Source organism: Montipora capricornis, chromosome 2, assembly GCF_036669925.1.
Source record: "Montipora capricornis isolate CH-2021 chromosome 2, ASM3666992v2, whole genome shotgun sequence".
Lineage (NCBI taxonomy): Eukaryota > Metazoa > Cnidaria > Anthozoa > Scleractinia > Acroporidae > Montipora > Montipora capricornis.
In genome coordinates this window covers 51804329-51831330 of record NC_090884.1, presented here as the reverse complement: position 1 = coordinate 51831330, position 27002 = coordinate 51804329, and the positions used below count along the sequence as shown (strand labels likewise).

General features: G+C 38.6%; 1 protein-coding gene across 1 annotated transcript in view; it reads left to right on the top strand.

Annotated features, from left to right (window-relative positions):
* The window catches only part of LOC138026550 (protein transport protein Sec16A-like), a 75516-nt gene that overhangs the window by 34638 nt on the left and 13876 nt on the right, over positions 1 to 27002 (top strand). Inside the window, exons 6-29 of the mRNA XM_068873945.1 lie at positions 1592 to 1759; positions 3445 to 3688; positions 4427 to 4500; positions 6690 to 7881; positions 8721 to 8797; positions 9744 to 9933; positions 13085 to 13335; positions 14039 to 14303; positions 14590 to 15846; positions 17113 to 17270; positions 18086 to 18144; positions 19068 to 19197; positions 21018 to 21185; positions 21530 to 21627; positions 21713 to 21794; positions 21912 to 22017; positions 22096 to 22207; positions 22923 to 22977; positions 23111 to 23167; positions 24010 to 24063; positions 24294 to 24380; positions 24936 to 25016; positions 26139 to 26631; positions 26776 to 26855. Coding sequence (XP_068730046.1) covers positions 1592 to 1759; positions 3445 to 3688; positions 4427 to 4500; positions 6690 to 7881; positions 8721 to 8797; positions 9744 to 9933; positions 13085 to 13335; positions 14039 to 14303; positions 14590 to 15846; positions 17113 to 17270; positions 18086 to 18144; positions 19068 to 19197; positions 21018 to 21185; positions 21530 to 21627; positions 21713 to 21794; positions 21912 to 22017; positions 22096 to 22207; positions 22923 to 22977; positions 23111 to 23167; positions 24010 to 24063; positions 24294 to 24380; positions 24936 to 25016; positions 26139 to 26631; positions 26776 to 26855 — 5538 coding nt within the window. The remainder of the gene's footprint in view (positions 1 to 1591; positions 1760 to 3444; positions 3689 to 4426; positions 4501 to 6689; positions 7882 to 8720; positions 8798 to 9743; positions 9934 to 13084; positions 13336 to 14038; positions 14304 to 14589; positions 15847 to 17112; positions 17271 to 18085; positions 18145 to 19067; positions 19198 to 21017; positions 21186 to 21529; positions 21628 to 21712; positions 21795 to 21911; positions 22018 to 22095; positions 22208 to 22922; positions 22978 to 23110; positions 23168 to 24009; positions 24064 to 24293; positions 24381 to 24935; positions 25017 to 26138; positions 26632 to 26775; positions 26856 to 27002) is intronic.

Sequence of the window (27002 nt, the reverse complement as noted above, 5' to 3'; positions counted from 1 at the left end):
CACCAAGTCAGCGAATCTTCGGTAGGCGGACCAAGACTCTACTACCGACGTCAAGCAAGCTTCTAAAGCCCAAGGTACCTGACGTTGATCAGAAGCTCAAACTACAGAAGTCAAAACAGTCCTTCCACTACAATAAGGGAACAAGGGAACTACAGGAGCTTAAGCCCGGTGACACAGTACGTGTGCAACCACTGAAGCTGGGAAAGAAGAATTGGGTGCAAGCCCAAGTGGACGAGAAGGTAGACATAGGGTCGTACCGCATCAGGACTGAGGACGGCAGCGTGTACAGGAGGAACAGAAGACACTTGCGACGAACGCAAGAGACTCCAAAAACCAAGGCTGAGGAACTGCCTGACAAAGTTCGTCCAGATGAGCCCACCCGTGCTCAAGCCAAGGCCGAGGAACTGTGTGACAAAGTTTGTCCCGATGAGCCCACACCACCATCAATAGCGCCGACCACGGTAGAACAGCGTCCAGCTAGCAGAACCTGTACAACTCCAGTTCCAACAACAACACGCAGTGGCAGGATTGTCAGACCTCCAGAACGCTTTCAATAAACTTTTTTTTTTCTTTAAGATTAAGATTAAAAGAAAAAAAAACAAACAAACAAAAAAAAACTGACATTGAATCTTGTTTCATAATGATAAGTATATAGAGTACCAATTAGTTGTCATACCGTTTAGATCTCTCGTTTTTTTTTATTTTCCATTACCTCCGAAAGGAAGGGAGATGTGACATTATTCTAATCCCGTCATGCTCGTTGTAATTCAACACGTCCTTGTTTTACCGCTCTTAGCAGGATATCTTGTGTGAGTCAGGCAGTCTTTTCTCATCTTCAGTAAAGTGATTTACAATCTTAGAAAACGTGTTGTCTTCCCTAAGACGTAGAAACGTTACACTCTTCACAAAAATTTCGCTTTTCTTTTGGAAATACATCTCGGTTCATTGACATTCAAGAGCTCAGAGAATTTCTTTTGCGTGATTTCAAAGATTTCGCAAAATAATCGGCGCCCTTACAAGTAACATTACCTGATGGCAGTAATGTTACTACAGAGCGTGGTAGTGATTGGATTGTTTTTGGTATGATTACCGCGGCAAAAGGTGTCTCGAAATAGTCTTATCCCATTGGTTGAGACGTGGTAATACTTAGAGTAAGACTAGTAAGCTTTTATCTCCATAATGTTTTTGTCCTCTCCATATTGATTTTGGCCTCTGTTATTTATATATTTTGCTGAGGCTAATGCCAATATATTTTCAGGGGCAGGTAGGATAAATAATGACCGGTTTCCAAAACAACGAAAACGTTTCTAGGGGGGTACGGGTCCCTGCTCTGCCCAAGAATTTTTTTGGATTTTAACTCTCCAAACTTCCTTTTCCTTTGTTTCTGACCGATTTCGGTAAAACGGTGGAAAGCGATATTGATCCACCCCTGATTTGACTCATCACTAAGGCTGTTATGGCCTTGAAAGTGTTGATGACCAATCGTTGCATTTGAAAAGCACTCACCTGGAAAAGGCTAAGGGTGCCCAGCTTTTAAGAACATTGATCATAGTCTTATATAATTGTTTTTGGTGTTAAAATCTTTTTACAGACCAATAGCGAGACATCATACATGTATTCATCAGTGGAGTCCACTCCAGGCCATATGGACCCTGAAATAAGCTCTTGGGTAGAGGAGGAAACTGAAATTTCCCCCTATATTCAATCATTACACAGGAACACTACCCATAATGATTATCAGCCTACTGCATCAGCACAGGTAAACAAATTTGAATTATTTCATAATTTGCCTTCAGTAGTCTATAACCAAGTTCAGTGTAGTCAGACCTTTTTGGAAGTGAAAGTTTGTTCCAAAAGTAGAAATAAGTTCTCATTTATAGGCAGTTTTACCGTCATGCAAGTAAAATGTAGTTAATGGATCATTACACTATTATCTGGAACCCTTTCATGGCAGCTCTGTTTTCTCCATTCTTGTTACTATCAATCTCAGACATCCGTGGACAATGGCCCACTTCATAGACTGTTGATTTCAGTCTGGTTCAAAAATTCTGATTACATTATTACGATATTACAACAGAGTATCCATACACTTTTCCTTTATTACGCTATGCTCGATAAGGCATATTAATACATTATTGCACCATTAGGACTGAGTATCCGCATACTTTTCACTTGCATTGCTCGGTTATCGTAAGTAATAAAAGCTTGTTACAATATTATTACACTATTATGATGTTTTGATTAAGATCATTTGTTTGTACTCATATTATTCCTGTTAAGTACAATTCCCCGCAAATTTCGAACCTTCGATAACTAGATTATCAAATAGTTTCATCGTTATCCGTGTAGTTAAGAGTTTGTAAATGTTAGCAAAGTCGATAATTTCAGTGCCATAATTTCGTCCTGACGTATTTGTAGCCGTCGACGGTGATGAGACCGCGAAGATTTCATTTGGTTGTTTAGTTACCGGATTGAACTTGAAAAGTATGTTTCACACATGAAATGTGTGACCAGTTGAAAAATCCTAAGGCATAAAAAAATGTACTGTCATTTACAAACTACCGAGACAAAGCTTATAACTTTATTGAAGCGTTACTGGTGAAAGACAAATTTAAGCAACATTTGATAAACAGGTGTTGAAGAAAACATGTGTGACAGCATATGATTCCCGCTGAAAAGCGAATTCAGTTCACGGCTACACACACGAAAAATAATATAAACAGTACAATTAACAAATTATGCTACTGTAGATAAAAATTATACCTGCAACATAAAAAATATCATGGAGATTAGCATTGGGGTTTTTTCAAACTTCGACTAGGTTACAAAACGTATACGATATACACTTAAAATAGCATCAACTTTCAGTACTTCTTTTGGATTTTTGGAATGAAAACTTCTTTCAATTGATCAGAGAAAAGGTCAGTTGCAGGACATAAAAGTGTTAAATAAGCTCGAGCAGTTGCTAGTTTGAACATTTCAACGTGTCTGTGAATACGTCTAGAATTTCCACGGCCGTTTTTAGGAGAATGAAATTTTTATTGCAGCTCTAAGTCGATCAAAATACATTAATTAAGTCTTTTTTTTTGGATTTGGAGTTTCCGAGGGGTATGGGGGACCAAGTGGAAAAATCATGGAAAATCCAGTGGGGTGGGGGGTCAAACTGGAAAAACTCTCCGTGGGAGGGGGGTATGGATATTTTCTGGAACCACACATTGCAACCCTGCAGAATGAAATCCAAGATTGCTTGTTTTAAATAAGGCCAATGAACATACTTTATTCTTGAGAGTAGCCCTTATGCTATTACGACTTAATAGCCAAAAAAAAGAAAATAGTGAAATCTATACTGGGCATGGTATAAAAAGGCACTGCCAGATTAACTACACCTCTTCAGGAGGACATGCCTCTATAATAATTAGATTTGTTTTTGCAAATCATTGCCAGACAATTGCTGACAAATTTCATGTTGCAAGTGATGGGTTTGCAACTACAGCAACATATGACACGCCATCTGACTTTTACCAACACTTTGGTCCAGATGTGGTACCTGACTACAGGACACCCACTGAGGCTTCAACACCAGAGATTCTGCATCCATCTACAGGGTTTGTCAATGGTGATAGGTTTAATCTTCCTAGTGTTGGTCACCCAACAGTAGGTGATCCAATGGCTGGTTCATTTAAATCTGGTAAGTGACAAGATCTTGTAGTTTTCAGATGCTGAGATAAAGTTGTACCAAATGGCTGATTTGAATTTCAGGACCAGTTAAACAAAAGCATGACATATTTAAGATGATTTGTAAAATACACTTAATTTATTTGTTTGCTTGGCATGTATTTATCACCCAATACCATGTTATTGAATGATGGAAAGCTTAAATCAGTCCAGTGTGAAGCTGATAAATAGAGCTGGATAGAAATAATTATTGCATTAATTTTACAGTCAGCTGAGAAAAAATCATGTGGGTTATGCATCAATCAACAAATGCTCCTATATCATTCATGATGCCCATTTTTTTAAGATCATTTCCAGACCTTGTTTCTTTTAGCTTTCCTCAGAAGTTATAATTTTTGTGTCAAGCAGTCAAAATTATGTCCCCTCCATTAGTTAATCCATTGACTCGTGGGAATAACACTTACAGTAGACAATTTGACTTGTCAACTGGGGTCATCCCAGGGGGTTTGATATGTCAGTGGGTTAATCAGTCCCCTCCATTAATTGACCCATTGACCCCTGGGAGTGAGACTTGAACAATTTTACTCAATCTAATGCCAGATGATTTGACACTTCAACTGGTGGTGTCCTGGGGCATTTGAGGTGTCAATGGGTTATAGTTTCTTAACATTTTTGAAAGTCAAGAATTCCAGAAATTATTGTCTTCATCTTTGATCCAACTCTTTGACATTTTTAAAAATTATTTGTGTAGATGATGCTGCCAACTTTTTTGGTCAAGAAGAGGAACAACATAGTAGCACATGGGCATCACTCACTGAGAACAAGGTACAGCGGGCTAACCTGTGGCAGTGTTATTTTTCATTTGGACACCCTGAAGTACTAAAAATGGGACCTCGTGTATACGCAAATTTCATGCTTGAAATATATGCAAATTCATAAAGTGAAACTGACGAACGGGTCATATCCTAACAACGCTGCTATTCTTCACGTCCTTTAAAACATTGATCCATTAATAAATTGCTTAACAAAGAGAAACTCCTGGTTAGTGTATATTCATTTTTGGCCTCGCTATAACCAGAAAACCCAGAAGTCTTGATTTGTGATGGAATGCATGCCATCAGTTTTCGGTATTATTTATTTTTAAGACATTTACTGCTAGATTTTTGCAAGAAAAAAACATGGCAGTATTGTGTTCCTTGCATGTTCCATGAGTTTGCATTACACCAGGCAATCCCTCGAGAGGCTTCTTTGTTGCAGAGCAATCAGAGGTGGTGTTGTGATCAGGTCTAATCTAAACGTAGTCAGATTCTTGGGAGTAATTTTTCAAACCTGAAATGATTAGTAACATTGTTCATTACTCAAGCTTGCATGAATCAAAAAGCCCACAAACTCAGTTCTAAATCGGTACCTGAAGTCAATGTTTGCGAGTCATGTTGCCAGTTGCTCAGAGAAATTGAGTACAGGTAATTGACAATAAACACCCTTTTTTCTAAAGGAATAATTACATGGAATTGGTGCATGCTTGTGGGAAGTTACAAATTTATGAATAAAGTTGACACAATATGTTGTAACAGGGTCTCCTGCCATCTGTATTGTACAATTTCTTTCACAATGGGGATCTCTGACTTTTTTGGTCAAAGGTCTCTTCCACATTGCTTTATAGTTTCTTCAAGAGATAAAAAAAGATTGATTACCTTCTCTCCAGGTGAACTGCATCATCCTCTTATCTTTTTGCTGAATGATCAGAAATTGTGTTCTGTGATCAGCAGAAAGCTGAGGGGATGATGCCGGAGTGAGTAATAATATTTCTACCTTTCAAAAATTGTCTTCTTCGATTCCGTGAGGATGGAGTGTACCTAGTTGAAAGGTTTTGTTCCAGATTCTTGCGTCTTTCTGTGTGCCCGTGGTGTGAGGATAGGCCGCTAATTTGTCATCTGTTGGTGTGAGTAATTCGGAAGATTGAAGTGGCACACAACTGGTTTTGATGCATCTGTGTCGTTTTTGTTCTAGGTGTTTGTGCGAAAGCGGTCCACCACTCTTTTCCCTGTTTCGCCCATGTAGGTCTTCTTACATAGTGTGCCAATCGTGCCTAAGACATCGATCGAGGGACCGCGCACTACAAATGCCACAGAACAAAGAAACCAACCGAATTCCATTCACCCTCACCTACCATCCACAAAACCTTGCAGTCAAAAATGTCATTCTCAAAAACTTGAAATTCCCGCAATGATCCCGAAACTAAACATATATTTCCTCTACCAACTCTCATTTCATTCAAACGCAACAAAAGCATACTATGGGTAACTTTCTAGTTAGGAGCGCATTTAAGTCTGACAACCAACCGGGAACCTTCAAATGTACACGCACAAGATGCAAAAGTTGTCCTTTTATTTCTAACATGGCTAAGATCTCAGGACCGAACAGATCCGTTAAAATCACCGACCACTTTACATGCATCTCCACAAATGTCATCTAACCTGCACACTATGTAAGAAGACCTACATAGGCGAAACAGGGAGAAGATTGGCGGACTGCTTTCACGGACACCTATGAGATGTAGAAAAAGGACACAGGTGCATCAAAACCAGTGGCACACCACAACATGACAGTTTTGCGGCCTATCACCACTCCATCCTCATGGAATCAATGGACGCTTCTCATTCCATTAATTTATTCACAAATTCATGTTACCATATCTCCACCAATGGCAAAGCTCCTCCACATCCACATAAAAACCTACAACACCCACAATTCCTCTATTCGCTCTGACCAGGGGCTAACGCTTGAAACGTCAGCTTTCCAAATCGTTCACGGTGGTAATTTGACCCTTATAAACACGTTTGATAAAACCAAATTTTCATGTGTTTCTAATATTAGGGGAATTTCTGGACATATTTTCATCCTTTGTCAGTTTAAATGATTCTTCCTGAGTTGCAGATAAAAATATGGTGCATCAGGTGATCTGGAATGATAAAATCATTACCTCATTAATTTAAACACTTTCTGCCCCCCAGGCTGGTCAAGTTTCAACACCTGAATATAGGCCATCATCTGGTACCTCACTACCACAGTTGCAACTGTCATCAACTGAGTCTTTTGGAGACAATTCAGCATCTATTCTAAGCGATGGGCTTACAACTATATCTGAACCAGCTGGCATCCCTTACCAGGAAATTGGTGCCACTGTTGTACCTGACTACGAGATACTAACTGAAGCTTCTCTGCAAGAGGTGCAGGAAACCCCTGATCAGATTGTCAATGGTGATAGATTTAATCTCCTGGGAGAACCCCAAGCCACATCTGGACCAGCTTCCATCCCTTACCAGAAATTTGATCCTGCTGTGGTACCTGACTACAGGACAACAATGGAGGCTGTACTGGTATCATCCACTGATGTAACCAGTGGTGATATGTTCAATGTCGCTACGGAACCCCAAGCTACATCTGAGTCAGCTGTCATCCCTAACCAGCCATGTGGTCCTGCTGCAGTTCCTGACTACAGGACACCAACTGACACTTCACTACTAGTAGTACAGCAATCATCTCATGCGGTCAGTGATGATAGACTCAACATACCCAGGGAACCCGAAGCTATTCGTGAAACAGTTACCATCCCTAACCAGCCATTTAGTCCAGCTGTGGTACCTGACTACAGGACACCAATGGAGGCTTCAATGCTGGAAGTACAGCTATCATCCACTGATATAGCCAGTGGTGATATGTTCAATTCCCTTACGGAACCCCAAGCTACATCTGCACCAGCTACCATTCCCAATCAACCATTTGGTCCTGCTGTGGTACCTGACTACAGGACACCAACTGATGCTTCACTCCTAGTAGTACAACAATCATCTCATATTGTCAGTGATGATAGGTTCAAAATCCCCAGGGAACCCCAAGCTACTTGTGAATCAGCTACCATCCCTAACCAGCCATTTGGTCCAGCTGTGGTACCGGACTACAGGAAACCAATGGAGGCATCAAGTTCAGAAGTACAGCTATTATCCACAGATATAGCCAGTGGTGATATGTTGAATGGCCCTTGGGAATCCCAAGCAACATGTGAATCAACTACCATCCCTAACAAGCCATTTGGTCCTGCTTTGGTACCCGACTACAGAGCTCCAACTGAGGTTCCATTGTGGGATCCCCCAAGTGTTGCACACCAGGCTTTTGCTGAATCAGGGAGAGGCTTACCTCAATCTGGTGAGTCATGACATTGAGATTTCAGAAAGGAATAGATTCTCTGTCAACTGGCAGTGAGTTTTAGAAATAATGAGAAATTAGGTTAAATAACAACAGCTACTGTAAAACTATTTCATCTTCTTTCACCCATTATTTAAGAGACAGGGAATAGCACTCAAAAAGAATAATAATTATTATTACAAGTAAGATGAAATACTCGTCAAATCTTTATTCAGTTTACAACTTACACAATTAATAATTCTTGATTGTTTGGTGTTCAAAGTGCTGTAAACACCCACAGATAAGGTGCACCTCAAATTTAGCAGCTTAAATTATGGAAAAAAAGTTTTTTTGAAAGAAATCAAAAGAAATCGAAAGTCAAGTCTTTTCATCCCCTTTTCATTGAACGTAAACTTACTATTAACATTGAAATGGAAAAACTTAAAATCTTACCCTCAAATAAGTCTTACCCACAATTTTAGCACTTGCATATATTATAATAATGAACATTGTTTCTACCAACTTTGACATATGATTGATCTTTTTCTGGTATTTGTTGACAGGAATTTCTTCATTCAATACAGTTTTTACATAGCATCTTGAATTACAATAAGCGTGAGCCAAACATTCGTAGCTTAGTAACCAGGCATTAGATCGAACACGAAAATGGAAAACTGGACACCAGAAGAAGCGTTTTTCAAATGTTCCCGCAGATAAGCCACACCCCTGATTTCTAGTGAAGATTTTTGGGGAAAAGGTGCTGCTTATCTGCAGGTGTTTACAATAACCGGTTAGTATTGTCAACTTCATTTTGCTTTTCTTTTAATGGTTGTTTTTACGGCTTTACTTTCTTACACCAGTGGAGGAACCTCAAAACAGCATGTGGGCATCTGTTGAAACTCCAAGTGTCAAAGATGACAGTCTGCCATTGAATCAGGTTCGTGTGACTTGAGACATTTCAGCAAAAAATTATTGTAATTTCAAGATAACAAGATGTCCTCATCACCAAATACAACGTAAATTCACGTTCTCACGACTTAAGAATAGTTAATTGTTGTTTTGACTTTTGCTATTACTGTTAACTTCTTTTTCCTGCACCATTACATGGGATACGGAATGTAGGACAGCTGGTCTTGTTACCCCAGTGAATCAAGATTTATAAGCCACCCATTGATTTTTGTTATTTTATTGGCTACTTAACATCATGATATAAAATCACAGGATGGATACCATGCAAGAACCAGTTTGTTTTGACAAAGCCAGCAGAAAAAAGCCAGCCAGCAGTGGCAACCTTTCATCTTTATTACTTGTATTTTACATGGAGGAAAAACAAACTTGTTTTGTAGGGTCTAGTGATGGTAAAATCAAAAGGCTGGTTGCTGCTCTGGAAAGTACAGAAAAGTTGAGCAAATTTTTTCATGATACAAAAATTGATGGGAGAGTCATTTAAAAGATAAATAAACCTCTTTCTGGCTTGCTGGTATGTCAGCTGAATAATGTTCTTGGCTGAGTTAAATTGTCCTCAAAATTTCACATTTTAATCTCCCAAAGCTTTTCTTCTCGGCCAAATAAAATTATTCATTTTTCAGACAATATCTTGGCTATGGACGTTATCAGCAGACATACCAGTGGCCTTAGGGGTTATTTTTTAATCCCATAGCTTTACATGTAGATGTCCAGGGTTATCATCATCATTTATTGTTATTAAAGAAAAGGTGATTTTGCCAATAAGGAATGCTCTCAACAGGCTCAGCAGGCTTGTGGGTGTAAAGCCACAGAACTTGGTCCAGGACATGTAGTCCTGACCATGTGCTATTCAAGAACTGGCTCCAAAGCCAGACACTGAAAGGAAATTAAGTGAAATGGATTTTCTCACAACACAGGTGGAAGAAATTTCAATACCTCCTCAGAAACTGACGTCATCGTTAGTCAGTGATTCAAGTGAGCAAAGACAAGATCCAGACAAAATGGCAGAGCCAGTGGTCGATTTAGAAAATCCATCTGTGTTGCACCAAGATCACCCAGTGTTCCAGGAAAATGGGCTTCCTGTGCAGAAGGAGGAAGTAACAACAGGTAAAGGTCAATTTCAATCATCAAGATTAGCAAGCTGCTTGCCATGAGAGTTCATTGACAGCCATGCAGTCACCTCCCTCAGCTTCTTTTATTCTATAAGTGTGAACAAGATGATTGCATTGCTATTAATAAACGACTCATGTAAGTTGATCTAATTCGAGGAGGTTAACTACCCTCAGGTTTTAATAAAATTTGAAGTTGATGACTGGTTTGAGTAGAGTAATAAACCGACTGTGTCAATATTGCCCCCTTTCTGTAAGGTGTCTGTGAGCGTGCCATTTTTAATAGCAAATTTATGATCATGGCTAGACAACATCATGTTGTGTTCGTCAAATTAATTTTCATCTTAGGTTTGAAGGAATCTGTCTTTAATTCATTGATTCAATTTAGGAAAAACATGGTGGACTTCTCTGGGTGAAGTAGCTAACACTTTTCATCGGCTCTCGGTATTTATTGAAACCAGTTTGCCCCTTTTTCTTTGGACTTTTTTTTTATTTTTAATTTTGGAACATAATTAGTTTTGGTTCTTTCATGATGCTGGAATGTTATCTTTGCTGAAGACAGGACTCATATTTTTTTCTCAGCCGTAGATGCCACAAAGTTCTTATCTAACTTTGTGGAATAGGCAGCTTTTGAGAAAACTGTTTAAGGGACCCTAGTCAACCACGCCCAAATTTTTGTTGACATGTTTGGTGTTGTATTACTCTTGGAACGTGACCAAACCAAAAATAATCGTGAGAAAATGCAAGATATTTTTATTGGCTCAGCTGCATTTAATTGATTACCAAGAAGTTACCAATAAAAACAAGGCAAGGCAGTTTAATTTAGTTTAATTTGTTGCTTGCGTGGTACTTTGTAAATAATGATAAGCAGTATTGTGTCTCAGTAAAAGTAAACTAAAGATAGTTTCATTTGTCGCTCTCACAAAATAATCACAATACACACTTGTAGCATCAGATGAAATCTCTTATTCTTCCTAGAATTTCTTCATTTTATAGTTTACCAAATCCTCAAACGGGTGTTGAATTATCCAACAAAAATGTCTTGTTCCTGTAAAGTAAACAGAAGCTGACCTCTATAGTTTTTACTTTCCAGATCAATATCACAATACATCACACGCAAGCTTGCTCAGTTCCACCAAATTCAGTTTTATTATCAGTGAGAAAATGAAATGAACAACGAAAAGATATAGACTTATACAGATTGTCATAGAGATCAATATTCAAATGTTTGCCTGTGTTCAGTGCTGTCAGCTTGAGCGGAAGACGCGTATAACATTATTTGAACCAGAATCCGACGGTGAAGTCGCTGTTTGTGACTCCTTGCAATGTAATCCAAGAAATTATTCTGAATTATGATTCTGATCATTCTAGCCTTTAAATGCCCGCTGTTCTTCGAGGAATCACAACTGAATAATTGCGGTACTCCTCCCTTCTACTCCAAGAGATTAGATGTTGTTCAACAACATCTCTGTTTCCATTCAATAACATGTTGCGAAGAGCAAGTCATACATAAATAATCATAGAAAATGAAATTATTATAAACATAGCTTATTTTTCCATGGAAAACAGAATTAAATGCAATGTAAAGTAGGTGACTAGGAAGGGTCCTTTAAGAGCAGTTTCTCTAAGGGGATTCCTTAATAATAGAAGTTGTCGTAAGATTTTCTTTAAACTATTTTTGGTGATTCGAAATGTGCAATTAAAAAAACAGGTCGCCAAGCTCGCTTGGGAGATATAACTTGCTCAAGTTACTCACTTAATCACTACGACTTCATCTATCAAAGACAAGTTTGTTCCATCTGTTCATGCTACATTTCAGAGGAACAGGAAGCACAGCTTTGATGTAATTCTTGAAATAACAAAACAAGTGTATTGTATCAGTTATTCAAAAGGAACAATTTAATGTTTGTTTTATGCAACAGGCACACATCATGAAAAGGCACTGACTACACACATTCCTCGGGTGTGTGATCTCGAGGAGACAATTTTGTGTCCACAAGTGATGGCTACGAATACTTTTTTCCCTCTAACTTTGTTTTCTGATGTAATTTTTTTTTAAAGTTTTACAGCACAAAGAAGGGGAGTAAGAGGATAAAATTATGCCAAAAAAAAAAACATAGGTCACCAACCTCGTTTAGGAGAAAACAGAAAGCAAACCCAAGCTTGACCCTTTGACAACACATCTCCCCGATAGCGCGGTTTCACTTTCACTCGTGGACTGAAGTGGCACTTTAGCAGAAGCAAGGCTATCATTCGACTTTTTTTTGCAAGAGTCTAAAACTTTTCTGTTCTGCTCTTTACTGCAGTACTCTGTTAATGGCCATTCTTCTTTCTAGCGAGCTTTTCCGCTCGAAAGGTCACCATTTTGAAATGTTTTTGGCCATGTTCGATGGCATCAAAGCCAAAGCATGCAAGGAAAATTAAATAAAGGCTTTAAAACAACTACTCTATCAAAACAACCAGAAATACATAGGCAGAAAAATTACTGGGGACATAGTTTTTCAGTGAGAGATTAGAAAGGCTCGGACGCTGGCCAAAAGAATGTTCCACATCAAAGAGGCTCAGCTTTGTTGTCTGGGTTTCATTGTGAGATGTGGAAAGCAACCACACAACACAATCCAGCTTATTTTGTGCAGGCATAACAAGCAATGAAATTAATTTTTTCCTTTATTTATGATTAATAAACCTTGCAAATCAATCACTTAACCACTTGTTGATGACATGCAATGCTTCCTTGTCATTTTGGAATCACTTGGAGGCACAGGAAATTCAATCAAAAGATACCCGGTATTTTTATCAGAAAGCATAATTATGTATAGGTGGCATCAAAAATCGAGAAACTGGAATTATTAACTGTTCTCTTATTATTGCCAAATGCATGTGTACCACATTTTTTTCTACTAGTGGTGGCATTCTGGACTTTCAGAGTTTCCTTTTGCACTTAAGCAATGAGATGGCAATTCTCACTAGGTTTGCCTTAAAATCAGATCATGTAGACCAATTATTTACTGCATTAGTTTTGTATCAGGCATGTGAAAATGTAATTTACCGTACGGTGATGTTACTTGATTTGTATATCTTTTACGTCTTGTTTATTTGTTTTGGTGGATTGGAGTAAAAAATAGCAATAGTAATAATATCTCCTTCAGTTTCTACAGAGCTACCAGAAGTAAACAAACTCCTTGCTGAACCCGACAGCCCTCGTGATGCACGGCAGGTTGCCTTCTTGCAGAAACAACTTGCAGGAAAGGCACCTGCGTCGTCACCTTGCACATCTTTGTGGGTGAACGCTAATACCATGTTGCCAACTCCTTGTGTGTTGGCTCCAGCAGCAACAGGGCCCCTGATTGAAATTGCAGAAAGGAGTGGCACAAATAACCTGCCTCCATCAGACAAGCAGGTATGAGATAATTTAAAATTGCATGTTGAAAGTAGTGGCATTGGTGACTGAAGTAGCTAATGAAATCAGGGAGTTTTGTGGGGTCAAATTTATCCTCCATTGGGTTGCAATGACTGTCATTAGAGCGGTTTTCAATTGAGTGTAGAAAGTAATTAGCAAATTACTTTGGTTTTGCATTACTTCACTCAGTGATTGGTTCAAAGTTCTTGCGCCACTTTTTCAACCAATCAGAAGTGAAACCAAAACTAATCGTGGTTCACGCGTGCACATTTTCTCGCGCTTTGTGTCGGCTACGTGTAATTACTTAGAGTTTTGATTGGTCTACTGGATTGTCTCCGTCCTTTTTGATTGGCCAAAGTAATTACTTTGGTTTTGGTTTGACGACACTCATTTGAAAACCGCTCTATCATTTCTGATTTGTTTCTGGGGAGCAGGGATAGTGCAGTGGTGATAGCACTTGCCTCTAAACAATGTTCCCAGGGTTCGGTTCCCAGACTCAAGGCCATATGTGGGTTGAGTTTGTTGTTGGTTCTTTTCCTCCTGGTTCTCCAGTTTCCCTCTCCACAAAAACCAAGATCTCTAAATTCCAATTTGGTGTAGCACCTCTTGAAAAACCCCATCTGGGTGAGTGGCTCCGAGGTTCCTGGGTTACCGGTAGTAATTTGAATTAATAATTTGATTTTTTTTTCTTTGTTATCTTTAGCAGAAGGAACAACCCCCTCCTGATTTGCCACACCTAGTGCCTCTTACTGATGTTATGAGACTATTCAAAGATACCAGTGATCAAGCGGAAGTTCTTGAAACACCTGAGGAGTCTGATTCGGAGAATGAGAATCCAGTTTTGCACAATGAAAGGAGTGATTACAATCCATTTCCTCAAGACTTGACATTGTTAGTGCAACAAACTTTGGATGCTGCAAATGCCGAGGCTGAGAAAGCCATGCCAGTCATGTCACAGACTTGTCCAGGTTTGCCCAAAGACATCTCTTATTCACTCTTCTTGATGCCATTCTTCTCTGTGAAAACTCCTATTTTTTCTAATATGAATGTGATCCTTATGCAACATTATGAGTGTAGCAAATGCAGCTTTTTATTAGTATTTCAGCAATTTCTGTTTTCCAATTTAGTTCTACCAAAGATCATCTCTGTCATCTATGCCATCATAATTATTTTATCTTGTTACTGACATAATAACTATTAGTTACATGTACATGTACCATTAATAAGAAATGAATAATTATTATTTGTCATCAGAAACTGAAACTGCTCAACAGCTGCGGTTAGATTTGAATCCTAATCCAAAGAGCCAGGGACAACAAGTTACAGAGCCATTCAACGCTGACATGAACCCTTCTAGCTCGACGGTCAACAGTACACTGCCACCTACACCAGCTGAAGTACCTCTTAGTAATAAAAATGTTCAGGAAAACATCATAGAAACACCACCACCCAGCAATGTTCAAGGAGTAGCAAAAGTGTCGCAACCACCACCAGTAAAAACTGTGTCTGAGGAACAACTGAATGAATTGTGCCCACAAATGCCATTGGCAACCTTACTTCAAGGAGCCAAAAAACAGCTGAAAAAGAAAACCACTCAGGTGTCTGCATCAGTAACAAATGCAGAGCCAGGATCCTTGCAAACTAGTAGCAATCCACATCTAGCATCAAATGCATCAAATCTGTCTAACCCATCAAGTGCATCTTCAGTTTCTGTTTCAAGCAATGATCAATCACACCATCTGTCTGGACATTCTTCCCAAGATTCGTCACATCCAAATCAATCTTTTCAGTCCTTTGAGAGAACTGAATCCTTGCAACATTCCCATGATAGAGACTACAGTCATTCACATGATCATCCAAAGGAACCTGGCAACCAATATCACCCACATAGAAGAGATTCTTATTACTCTGATGATGAGAAAGATCCTGATGACCTCCAAAAAAGAAGGGATCCTTACTATGATCAAGAGAGGGATAATGAAAGACTCTATTATGAAAGAAGGAATTATGACCGTAGGAGAGACTATGCTCAAAGAGAGAATGACTATGGCAGAGGACATTATGATAGGGACTACGACAGGAGAGTGTATGGTAGCCAGGGTTATCCTCGGCGGGATAGTTACGATAACCATAACTCTTACTATGGTCGTGACTATTTATCGAGACAACCTTATGGAGGTTATGATGATAAGCGAAGTTCTCGGGAAGACTTGTATCGAAGTTCATTTCATAGTGGGCATAACACTCCATCTTATGACAGTAACAGCCCGTATGATGCTGCATATGCGGCACATCGGTTCAACTATCCATCATATGGGGATCCTCAGACTATGGACATGTATCAATATCAGTATTTGATGTATTTATACCAGTTTCATCCACAACATTATGAACAATACTGTGCTCAGCTTGGTTATTACAACACAGGTTACACGCCAGAGCAGATGGCGCAATATTACGAGGGAATGTACAACACATCAGGATATTATATGTCACAAGCCACAGTGCCAGGTTTGATTTGAACTTAGTTAATTGATAAAAAAGGGACAATTTAAGTGTGTCCAGTTTTTTTTGTCTTGACTTGATTGTCATCATAGTCTGCAACTGAACAGCCTCATTGAAAGGAAGACCTGATTCATAGTCTTGCCAGGATAAGTGTTTTTGTTATTATTTTGTCAAATCACAGCTTGATCTTAATCGGTGAACAGCGCACAAGTTTTTCATTGAATTCCTGAACTGCAAGGATAACAGCTTCACTTGAGTTTAATGATGTCACTTTTCCTTAGGTACATCCCTCTGAGGTCCAGTTGGTCAGTTTTTAACATGAGTAATGGCGGACCGTGAAATCCAAAACTTAGACTCAAAGTAAACAGCCTTTGGATAAAAATCAAAGCTCAAGATTTTGCTAGGTAGGTGTTAACCAAACACTCTTTCAAAAGTGGAAGAAAAAAATTGATTTTTTGATAAAAAAAAAAATCACTTTTTTTCTTCCAATTTTGAAAGTGTGTTTGGTTAACACCTGCCTGGCAAAATCTTGAGCTTTGACTTTTATCCAAAGGCTGTTTACTTTGAGTCTAGTTTTGGATTTCATGGTCCGCCATTACTCACATTCAAAACTGACCAACAGGACCTCAGAGGGTTGGACCTAGGGAAAAGTGACTTCATTAAACTCAAGTGAAGATGTTATCCTTGCAGTTACGAACGCAATTTTAGCAATTGCGCAGAGAAGCTTGAAGAATTCAGGTCTTCAACGGGGTCATTGCTAAAATTGCATTCATAACTGCGAGGATCATAGCTTCACTTGATTTCATATCCATAGTTCAATGTATGATTCATTTCATGTATCATTTCATCGTTGATCATTTACTCAATAGCTTCAAATTTCAGCATGTAAATGCAGTTTATTATGTATGCAAAACACAAGTTTAAAAATCTGAAAGTCCAAAACTCCAGTGCTGCATGTTAATTCAGTCGCATACAAATGCAGTGCATTCTTAAACTAGTGAGTCATTTCTCCTCGATCCAGCTCTCTCAAAATTTTAAAGTTACTGTTGGTAGTAATCCCAGCGGACCATTAAAAAGGAAAATTCTGGTTAAAATAATCAAGTACCTTTTTGAAATAATATTAAGACTTAAAACTTGGGTCACATAGTGTTTAGTTAACATAGTTTTGAAATCCAAAGAGGAAAAAGATTCATTTGGTTTTTTGATCATTGTACTACTTTAGCCAAAACTAACATACTTGGGTTTGGGTAATGAGTATCATTTCCCTTACAGCTCCTGTTGAGGAAACTCCAACTTCGCAACCTGAGCGATTCACACCACTTCTGTATGGAACTCAACATCCTATAGTGAGATTTAGTGGAGGAAGACTAATATCTGTCATTGGTGGAAATGAAACTGAGGCACCAAGGTGTACCATTGCTTCTGTGCAGGTGGGATAAATTTTGACATTAGAGAGTCTTGTCAAAATGCAACTTCTGAAGTGTTAACTTCTCTAACAGTTCATCCTCAGTAATTTGCTCATTTTTCATCATCAGACTGTGAGCTGAGATCCATTTCATCCTCAGTATTTCAGTATTAAATGGTTAACCATACTATGTCTGTGAATATGACTGACAATAATGAAGTGTAGATTGCTGCTGTAGTTGGATTTTGCTTTGTGGAATTTGAGTCTCAGCCTTATGACCAAGAGATGATAGCCAAACCTCTAAGGAAACGTTTTTCCCTTTGGTAGCTGTAACTTGAAAATTCCTCTGAGTGGTGAGATTGCATCCACAACATTTTCCCCCCTCTAGGCCAGGCTGGGGAATGCTTTTCTATGCAACAAATTTTTGGCTAAATTGTTTGCCAGTTTAACCAGGACTTATGTAAAATTAAAAATGTACACTTAATGTATTGTCCCAACAGATTCCCGAGATTCCTGATGTTTGTTGAGGGAAACATCAGGACTCTCAGGAAAACCAATTAAACTAACTAGTTTTCCGAGGGACCAGACATTCAGTGCCTTGTTATACATTTTAGACGTTCCCTTTAACGATCACAGCAAAACATCCTGCGCAGGCAACAACTGTGAAATTGTATCCCAGTCGAGATACATTTGAATTTGATCAGGGGCACATGACCATGGCACAGGTGCTTGTTTTGTTGAGTGAAAGTATAGGACGGTATATAAAAAAGTTTGTTTTTCCATCTTTCATTGATTCATCTTTTCATTGATTTTACAAATTTACTGTACTCTGTTTTGCAGATGATATTTACTGCTGAAGAAATTGAAGTCATCAAGATATTTCCTGGTCCACTGTCAAGGTTCTTAAAATATTTCTTTTTGTTTTTAATAATATTAAAGTTACCCATCTCAAAAAGGAATTTCAGCAGGTTAGTTTTTGGTGATAGCGGACAACTGAAGTTTATTGCATAGCTGACTAGAGAACCAAGAAACTCAACCCATGGCTTTGATTCTGGGAATTATCCAACTCTGCTATACTAGATTGTGTTTTTTGTGAACTGAAATAATTTATTTTGATGGGATTTTACCCATTTCACCGTGAACCATCCCCAATTTAAAGGAAACATAATTTTTGATTGGACGCAGAGATTGTTAACTCATTGAATTCTGAAAAAACCCACCATCAACAAGTAAAATTGTCTGGCATTGGACGCAGTTTAAAGGGGATATAGAGTTTGAGTGCTTAATTGTAGAGATTGTTAACCCATTGACCCCTGAACCATCATCCATCATTGACAAGTAAAATAGTCTGACATTAGGTCGAATAAAATCTCTGAGTGTCACTCATAGTTAATTTTAAACAAACCAAATTGTGTTTGACTATAATTATATCAAGAGACCCAGATAAAGTTATCACTTGTTTCAGCCGGTTTGGACGTCAATGGGTTAATCTGGGCCCAGTTGTTCAAAAGCAGATTAACTTAATCCAGGATTAGCTTAAACTTTTGTTTCATGTTTTCAACTTTTTGGTGAAATTTTCTTTTGCTGTATTTTTGTTTTTCAAGATTGACTTCTTCTAATGTAACGTTTTGCTGAATAGCAGCGTTGAACAGCATTTGGGAGTAGAGAAATAAACTCCTTGGTTAATTTGTAGTCTGGCATTAGCGTTAATCTGCTTTGGAACAACCGGACCCTGCAGTATACTGTACTATTATTACATTTAATTCCAATTGGTTTGTTCTCTGCCCCTAATTTGAGGAATGTTGCAATGTGTTTTCAACAGCCGGTACTCCAGTAGAACAGAAGTGATAACTTTCTGTGAAAAACGAAGCACAGTTATCAGCTCGTCCGCAGATGGTGTTGTGAAATCTTTGGTTTGGAAGGTCTTAGCAAACTTAGTCAAACACAATGGGGTATGTACCATATGATCTTGTTGTCTAAGTTCAGGATCTGGACAATCCTTATCCTTTATCTTTTTAAGTGCAAAAATCTGGGCGGTATTATTTAAGTTTTATCTGTAACTTTGTCAAGAATACCTTTAAAGTCATGACTTCAGTTCACTGGTAAGGTTATTCCAAGCTGAATTTACAAATCCTTCCAACATATGAAGTAACTGTTAAGGGTTCAGTGCTCGAAATTTAAAAAAAATCCAGGTTGTCCCTGTTTCAAAAGCCAGGCAACTTACCCCGTAAATTTGGTTGCCCTGATAAATGCTTGGTTGTCCGTTGGGAAACCCCCTACAATTAAATGAATGCCGTGTTGATGCAATCGTATGGCATTGGAGCTTGAGTATCCCATAGTGCACCTGTGTTTTTTTTTTGTGGAAATCTAGGTTTAAATTTTAGCATTTTCAAAATAGAGTCTTTGATCTTCTATCTGACAATTTTTTGTAAAAGCTACAAAAATATTCAAAACACAGGAAAATGCTCAACTGCAGCAAATTAATTATTGTTAACTTCACACTGCTATCAGACATTGACAACAGAAAACCATCGAGTGAGTTTCTGTTTTTGGCTGGGTTGTCCGTTGTTTTTTCTTCGGGCAACCAACCTTTTCATTTTACCAAAAACTAGTTTTTTAGATATAGATTTTGTAATAAAAACTAACGATAAAAAGTCTGTGAACGCCGTACGGAGACAACTTGCCGACCTAAGCCGTAAGATCAGTGCGGATATTACCCCTGTCTACACGAGCAAAAAGATCAAAGAAGAGATCCGGGTCCGTGAAGAGAAGCCACCCCTTGTAAGCCAACAGTGCGTTGTGTACCAATTCAAGTGTGACCTGTGCGACGCAGGTTATGTCGGATATACCTGCCGGCACCTTCACCAGCGCATTGAAGAGCACAAAGGGGCAACCATCGGCGACCATCTGAGAGAGAAACATGCATTGGAACCTAACAACATCGCAAAGAGTTTTAGAATCCTGAGAAAGTGCCAGAACAAGTTTGATTGTCTTGTTTTTGAAATGTTTTTTATAAAAGAACTGAAACCATCGCTAAACAAACAGTGTGACTCTATCCGCGCCAAATTATTTGTTTAGAACAGTTCTTGTAATTAATTATTTTTTGTCTATTGTTTTTCTTTAGCTAACGTTCATTACTCCATATATTTTTAGCACTTTTTACACTTTTGTACATATTTTATCACATTTCGGCGTTCGCCGCATTTTTATCTAGTTTTTACATATTTATGCTAATTTTTAAAACTTTTATTCTCACTTGAAAATGACCTCCGAGGGGTCGAAACGTCGTGACTTTTTATCGTTAGTTTTTATTACAAAAACTAGTTGCCCGGTAAACTTTCTGGTCGTCTGGGACAACCGGATGACCCCTAATTTCAAGCACTAAGGGTCAACAGGCCTTAAAGGAGTGAAAATTTGTGAATCATTTAATTAATTCCCTTAAATGCTGTTTAAATAAAGTAAATTTATCCAGAGTGGTAACCTTTTTTATCAAGTAGGGTAGCAGTCAGTTGTACTTGCCTTCTGTACATGCAGATATATGCCTTTCAGTAACCTGGAATTCTTCTTGCACAGCTTGTATCAGGGTTGCTTTGCCCTACCTACAGTAGTTCATCCACTTGTCAGTGTGACGTACAGGTGCCTTGATGCCTACATGTAACTTGGAAGCTCATATGGCTAAGTTGTAGGGTTAGAAAGTCATGGCAGCTTACTTCATGTGGTTTGACAGCAGTCATTGAGTGGAGTTAAATGTTATTTTCTCGTGTTCTTTCAGGCATTTGTTGCTTCTGAACTGGCAGAAATCATAATGGAAAACTGGCGAACCAACAACAGCTCTGCTGAAAATGAGTTCATGACACCTGACAGCCAACCGTCTTCAGAAACTGACCTGTACAAACATATCCAACTTTACAGAGAGATGCTTTTGGCAGGTGCAACAAAGGTATAAATACTGGGATATAGTATTCGAATTTGGGTTGCATTTTCACCTTTTGGGCTAAGCGTCATAGGTGGATCAAGTTGTTTGAAAGAGGGTTTTTGCTACAATTTTCTCATCCTCCTCATTTTGCAACAATGATGCAAATACTCTTAACTGGTTATTCAATGTCAGCTTTTAGTGTTCATATCCATGGATTACAGTTGTCTTTCAAGGTACTTAAAATCAAATAAGCAATTTATGTAAACCACCCAGGGAAATTTCTTTATCTGGTCCAGAGCCTTCAAATATAAATGAAACATATTCTTTCATTGATAAATTATTAATGAGTCGAATGATCTCATTTTCAGGATGCACTCGAATATTGCATGCGAAATGGTCTCTGGGGACATGCGATGATGCTGGCCGCTAAGATGGATAAGAAAGTCCATAATGATGTAATAACCAGGTACAAAGCCTTAACACTATCAAGCCTATCTTGTGACAACCCTTTTTTTCATGATGGCATTAACATGCGTTCTCTTTGCTTTAAGGTTTATGAAAACAATGACAGACTTCGATCCCATTCGCACTGTCTATGATCACCTTTCTGGGAAGCAGCCTGTAGCATTAATGGTAAAATCCTCATGCTTTTTATTATTAATTGTGAAAGATTCCCACATATCACATATAGCCAATGTTCTTTGTTTCAATTCTTAAACCATCTTGTGCATCTTCTGCTTTCTCACTCAGACAACTGATGACTGGCAGCGTAATCTTGCAGCAATGGTTGCGAATCCACCTCGTCAACATCCACAGTGCATCAAGAAGAACATGACCTGCCTTGGGGATACTCTACGTAATGGAATCTTTTCCAATTTTATCGAAGTTTTAAACATGCATGCATAATACTATTATTATTGTTGATTTATTGCAGTGTCTAATGAACAAGTCTGGGAGGCGCATCTTTGCTACCTCTTGGCAGGCGAGCAGTTTGGATATCCGTTAGATGAAGACACCAAGATGAGCATGATAGGAATAAATCACAAGTAATATACTAGATACAACATATTAGAATACAACAGCAGAGGGTTCAGTAGAATTTGAAGTTGTTGGCTGGTTTTAGTAGAATAACCGACAGTATCAGGAAGGGGGCTGACCATCCCTTTCTTCAGGGGTGTCTGGAGGCATTCCATTTTTAACAGGACACTGGCAAATGCCATATATTTCGGAAGTAAAATTGATGTTGACCTTGTCAAAATGACTTTTACAGACCTTCCAACCTTCACAATTTGGTCGCAAGACTCAGGACTCATCTCACTTCAAAATCTCACTATATGGGACCCAAATCTCAAGATTTTTCAGGGGTAAATTTTTGAAACCTCAAGATTTGGGGTTTTAGATGTTGGAAGGTCTGCTTTTAATCTTAGGTTTGAAAGAGTCTGTCTTTGATTACTTAAATTAGGGGAGAAAAGTAGCTGACTTCTCCTAGTGAAGTAGGTGACATCACTGCAACAGGGATTCCCGCAACTGATTAACAGCCCTAAGCCTTGTGTGGCATTTTATATGATATGTAATTTTTTTAAACTGGTACTCATACTGTTTCCTATTTGAGAATTTACTTCGTGTTTTCGGCCATCTTTGGAAGGAAACACTTTGAGGCACTTATAAAATTGTTTTACATCAGATTATGTGCTTTTCTGGAGATATCTGAGAATCCTAAGATCGATTTTTAAAATTAATTAACTTCCTTTTATACCACAGGGCTACACCAATAACAGGTCGTCACCTTCCTCTGGAAAACCTGCAGATGATGGAGGTATGAGTTAAACAACTATGTCCTTACAATGGAAAGTACAAGTTAATAATAATATTTGTATCCCAACTGTCTTTAATAATTTATTCTGTGATGCAGCAATTTTTTATTTTTTTTCCTATTTTTTTCTGTCTAGGTGTTTGAATACGCAGTCAGTCTTAGTAATGAGGAACATCATATTCCTGTGCTTCAGGTGCGCCACATGACTGATGGGGGGAAGGGAAAAGATGGCAGTCAGGGGGGACAAGGAAATTGCAGTCCCTGTTGATATTCTTCTGTCTTCTTCTCCATTGCATCTCTTTGTAGTTTTTATTTCTTTCCAGTTTCCTCCTCCCTTGCTTTGAAATTTTGTGTTAGTTGCAACAATCGTTGGGGCTTAATTTGAAATCACTGCTAGAGTTTATGTATTCAGCAGGCATCTAATAATATTGGACGCCCGCAGTGAATATTATTCACTGATAGCAAAGATAAGTTAAATATTGGTATGTCCAGAAATGCAGGCAATGGCAAGAATGGCAGATTTGGCAAAGTTTAGCCACTATTTTGGCCGAGTTGTCAACTCTTTTAATGAAATTTCATCATAGAGGTGATGATGCAGCAAATTTGATTTGTGGGTTTGATGAAAACGGCAGGTTTGGCAAAATTTGCAGAGGCGATACAATTTTACCAAGAGGGTGATGATTCAGCCAATGTGGTGGACTTTTGCCAAAATTTGGCATAAGTGAAATATTGATGACTAGACTTAACTATTAGATGTTAATGTGAAGTGCTAGTTTTCTTCCCATATAAACCATGTGAGTGTTAGCCCTACTAATGGAAATGAGCCCACACAAGGACAGAGAAAAACTCTGACCAGAGCTTGCCTACATGTATTTTTAAGTGGTATAAAAAGTTTGCAAACCTTCATTCTCCCATTTAATGACTGTTCATCTTCTCGAGTTCTGGGTCTTTTGGTCTGTAAAAAACAAATATTGATTAAGTGACTTTGAAGCGCTTTAATAACTAATTATTGCTTGATTTTTCTTCTTTGAACAGAACTACAAATTTCTTCACCTCCAGAAAATGTTAGAAGCGGGTTTCACAGAGGAGGTTAGTTTCTAACTACTGGTTATTGATTTTGGGTAAACTGTATATTCCTCATCAGTGCAGTCACTCCTGCAGTTTTTTGGGAATCATGGAATTACTTATTAGGAGAAACTTACTTTTTAACATACATACATAATGTGTTACCCAACATGGTACTGTCTTTGCGGTTGTTTATGTTAATCTGACCCTTACTGTTACAATATTTATTTATTATATTTTATGTAATGTCATAGGCATTGCATTATGCAGAGCTCATTGGGCAAACAATTATAAAACATCCGACCAATGCTAACATCCCTCTTGTCAAGAGCACCAAGGAGGTAAGTTGTGTCGTATCCAGACCTCTGCAAATGATTTTCTAACTCACTCACAGATGTAGGCTAGGGTCAGTGGGTGGGGAAATTTTAACCTCTGTGTCTCCTACTCTGCTTTGTACTGTTATAATAACCCATCCAGCCCTAAAGTAGTCCCCCCCCCCCCCCCCCCCCCCCCCCACCCATCCCAGTTGACAAGTAAAATCATCTTTGTGCTAGACAGAGTGAAATCTGTAAGTTTCGCTCTCAGGACTAAAAGGGTTAATAACAGAATCAGGAATTGCGAGCGAGCGGTATCATTTTCTGTGGGTTCTGATCTTACCCATCCCACAGTTCTTTAAAACTCCTCCTTTGGCAAAAAAACGTTACATAAAGAAGCATGCTGTAGTTACATATCTAAAAGGAGATTGTCTGGTAAGAAATTAAAAATATGCAGCGAAACTTCTCCATTTAAAGAAAAATAATGATCTGTTACAGCTATTAAAGCTATGGTTTCTCGTGTAATGTTACAGTTGCTTGGATTTTAACAGGGAATTGTTAAATTTTTCTTTGTATCTTCAGATGATTGACAGATTAAATCATGAGAGTGAGGAGGCCATTGAAATGATTGACATGCTTGACAAAGTCCTTCAAGCAAGAAATGTAAGCTGATAAAACAGAACATATTACCGCAGTCACCCCCAAAATCAACTTGGATGCTGTCCGCATTGTCCCTGAAGTATTTTACTTTTTCTGGGAAGATTTATTTTTCTTTACTAGTCAGATACATTACATCTTTTGATGTATAAAAATGTTGTTACTATACAGATATAAATACCGGCACACACACATTTAGTTGTGACTACTCCCCGAAAAATGATACATACAATCATACAACAGAACAGAACAGAAGTTTTTTAAACATCCCACCTCAAGCCTCCACTATTCGGGCAAGAAGAAAGTAGAGGCTGGTAAATTTTACAGCTTGAATCTCCTGCTTGCTTCTGCATCCAGATAAGGTTTAGTGCTTTGATATACCATGCAGACAGTAAAGGGAGGGGGGTAGGGGAATTACAAAACAGCAAAACGAAACACCAAAACACCATGTATGACCCCACCGTACATTGAATACTAACCAACAAAGGTTGGATTTGAGATTGGACTTAGGATTTGGATTGAGATTAGGAGCAATAACTAGGCCTAAAACTAAATATTTAATCTCAAGTTTGGTGGGGTCGTAGATGGTGTTTCGTATTGCTGCTTCGTGGTTTAGTAATGTCTGTAAAGCAGTCAGGTTTGGGTAAATGATCATTTCTCAAGCCTGTCACTGAGATGTTGGTATCAAGTATCCAGCCCTTGTTGTGATTTTGTCCCAAGAGTCATTAGTTAATTTAGAGGCCTCTCCTCAAAAAACAACATTTGACTTGATTTGTGTTAATTGTTGATTTCACTTTACAGTGTCCCCAATTAGTGCTTCAGCGCTAGAACGACTAGACACTTAAATAAAGTTCCTTTCCTAAAAGCGAGGCTGGTGTTGACCTTGCTTTGATACAAACCTCATTGCTTTTATTATGTAAATCATGTTGTTGTAATGCTAACGAGTTTCTATTTACATAAGAAAGGCAGTGATGGTTGTATCAAAACAAGGTCTACTCCAGCCTCACTTTCATTTAAAGGCCCAGTAACTGATCATAGAACTGTAAAATGTTCTATTTAAACTCCCTCTGAATTTTTCTGTTTGTCTTAGCAACTTTACCAGTGTTAAGCTTTTGTTTTCCTCCCAAGTCTTCCCAGATCAGCTCAGTGACAGAAAGCGAAAGCGAAGCAGAAGAGCCTCTTGCAGAAAGTTCAGCATCATACTTCTCAGGATATGAGCACTCATCAAACACTCCTAAACACCAAGCAGATACAGCAGATGTTCAGTCTCAAGGTTCCATTGTCGAACCACTTGATAGTCTTGCTCAAGTTCAACAGGAAGCTGTGACAGCAGAATCATTGTCGAGCAGTGTTGTGGCAAGCATTGCCAGAGAGTCCTGGTCTGAAGAAACGGAGGCACAGGTTACCCAGCCTGAGCTTCCACCTGTGATGCCTGCACAAGCACCTGAGCCTCCCCAGCCTTCATACTATGCCCCTAGCCCACCTCTAAATCAGCCAAGTTTTGGACCGGTGAAGAGTCAACAGCCAGAAACATTTGAGGAGCAGCATTTCTATGGAAGCCAGTGGACTGAGCCTGCTCAAGTTGACGAGGCACAGCAAGTTGAGCCCATTCAACCAAGGGGTACAGGAATTTTTTTTTTCTTGTCTGGATCATGATCTGTGTTTTGATAAGGCTAACCATTCTTGCTACATTGTTGTTATTATTTTAGTTTAGTTTTAGTGAGGATGTCATGCTAATGTAAGATTGTCTTTTTTTATTTTATAGAGCCTGAACCAGTGAAGAAAGAAGAGGAGAAACCAAAAACGCCAGAAAAGAAAAAGAAGGAATCAAAACGTGGCAGCCCAGTAAGTTCAACTCACCCACTAGAGCTGTTTTCAATTGAGTATTGAAAGTAATTAGCGAATTACTTTGGTTTTGCATTACTTCACTCAGTGATTGGTTCAAAGTTCCCGCGCCACTTTTTCAACCAATCACAAATTAAGCCAAAACCA